The sequence below is a fragment of the Condylura cristata genome, unplaced genomic scaffold (genome assembly GCF_000260355.1).
Source record: "Condylura cristata isolate star-nosed mole 26May11 unplaced genomic scaffold, ConCri1.0 scaffold01073, whole genome shotgun sequence".
Lineage (NCBI taxonomy): Eukaryota > Metazoa > Chordata > Mammalia > Eulipotyphla > Talpidae > Condylura > Condylura cristata.
The window spans coordinates 1-2,152 of NW_004568174.1; the positions used below are offsets into that span (position 1 = coordinate 1).

The 2,152-nt window shown below is 46.1% G+C and overlaps 1 protein-coding gene across 1 annotated transcript; it reads left to right on the plus strand.

Moving 5' to 3' along the window:
- Window positions 1-4: 4 nt before the first annotated feature.
- Window positions 5-1,764, plus strand: LOC101631089 (disintegrin and metalloproteinase domain-containing protein 20-like; the record flags this gene model as incomplete). The annotated part of the gene is made up of 2 exons (XM_012735012.1): window positions 5-388; window positions 608-1,764. Coding segments are annotated over 2 exons (1,541 nt in total), but the record flags the coding sequence as incomplete, so codon positions are not given.
- Between the last annotated feature and the right edge of the window lie 388 nt (window positions 1,765-2,152).

Consider the following 2,152-nt stretch of genomic DNA (forward strand, 5'->3'; position numbering starts at 1 on the left):
TTTCGGGGGCCTCAGGGGAGTCATACAGACCAATGACATCATTTATGAAATTGAGCCCAAGGAACATTCTACCACATTTGAACACTTGGTGCACAAGTTGGACAGTGAGGAGACAGTCCCTCCCATGAGATGTGGACTAACAGACGAGGAAATCGCACGCCAGCTCCAGTTTCTGGAGGGCAGGGATGCCACCCTGATGCAGAGCGGCTATGAAGGGTGGTGGACCCACGAGCAGATCGTGGAGGTGGCCGTGGTGGTAGACCACAATCGCTATCTTCATAAGGGAAGCAATGTCTCAGAGGTGTACACAGAAGTGTGCCTCGTTATGAATTACCTAAATGGCTTTTACATACCCCTGAAAGCGGAAGTCGTTTTAATCAGCATCGAGGTCTGGACACAGTCAAACCCACTCCCCTCAGATAAGATTGAAATTTTCTTGGATAGATTTTGCAAATGGAAGCATGGAGGCTTTGATGCCCGCTTGCCACATGATGTTGTCCATGTGTTTGTAAAGAAACATTATGGAGAAACTGTTGGATTAGCCTATGTTGCATGAGTGTGCATCTCAAGAAGTAATTGTGCAGTTCTTAGTGCTCGTTTTGACAAGCTGCATAGTTTTGCCTACAGTATAGCACACGAGCTTGGTCATAACCTAGGAATGAAACACGATAATCCATTGTGTACATGTGGAGAAAAACATTGCATCATGTATCCTTGGAAAGTGACAGCAACTAAGTTCAGCAATTGTAGTTATGCTAGTTTTCGGGACTTTATTGCTACAACAACCTGTCTGAGGTCTCCTCCCCAGCCAGACAGAGTCTTCAGGCACAAGCGCTGTGGGAACAGTGTGGTGGACTACGGAGAAGAGTGTGACTGTGGCTCAGTGATGTCCTGTGAAGAAGATCCCTGCTGTCAGGCAGACTGCACCCTGACCCCCGGCACTGAGTGTGCTTCTGGACTCTGCTGCCACGAATGCAAACTCTTGCCATCGGGCGTGTTGTGCAGAGAACCAGAAAACGAATGTGACCTTCCCGAGTGGTGCAACGGGACATCCTCGCTCTGTCCCGAGGACGTGTACGTGCAGGGCGGGGTCCCTTGCTCAGACAGTGGCCACTGCTATGAAAAGAGATGCAACAACCGTGAGGTGCAGTGCAGGAACATTTTTGGCAAAGAGGCCAAGAGTGCAAATCACAGATGCTATCGTGAGATGAACACCCAAGGGGACCGCTTTGGGCACTGTGGTTTCCAAGGTGATACCTATGTAAAATGCGATATGGCGGATGTCCTGTGTGGGAGGGTTCAGTGTGACGATGTGACTGAAATCCCTCTTCTGAGCAATCACACTACTGTGCACTGGACTCGATTCAATGAGGTTAATTGCTGGGGTACAGACTACCATTTGGGGATAAGCTCTCCTGATATCGGGGAGGTGAAAGATGGAACGGAGTGTGGTGTGGACCGTCTCTGCATCCAGAGGAAGTGTGTCCCTCCGACAGGCTTAAGAAAAACATGTTCACAGGAGACGTGTAACAAGAAGGGCATCTGTAACAACAGAGACCATTGCCACTGCCAACCTCACTGGGGCCCTCCTTTCTGCTTAAAAGCAGGAGATGGGGGTAGTGTGGTCAGCGGCCCTAGTCTTCGAACAAATTGGGATAGAAAACCATTCCTGCTAATGGTATGGTTGTTTCCTTTATTTCTGGTATCATTGTTTTTACTAATTTTATTGTATAGAACTCATCAAAAATCTAAGAAAAGGGAAAAGCCAGTTCTCACTACACCTGAGATTGAAAATAAGAAAAAAACGATTCAACAAAGTAAAAAATGAAATGTTCCAAAGGGACATCAGAAAAAAATTAAAATTTCCAATTAGAAATTTAAATGACTGATATAAGTTCCCATGTGTTAAGGGTTAGTTCCCTGCTCTAGAAGTGTTTTTCATATGCCAGAGCTCTGACAGAAAAATCTTTTGAGACTTATCATTTGGGATCATAAATAATAGCTACTAAACAATGAGAAATCTACTTTCAATTATTTTTTTAAAGATTAATTTATTTATGTATACAGAGCTGGGGTACAGGCCAGAGGTGCAGGGCAGGTGGCAGGACTCACCAGAGACAGAGTGGGGAGCAGAACAGGCAGATGGACGAAG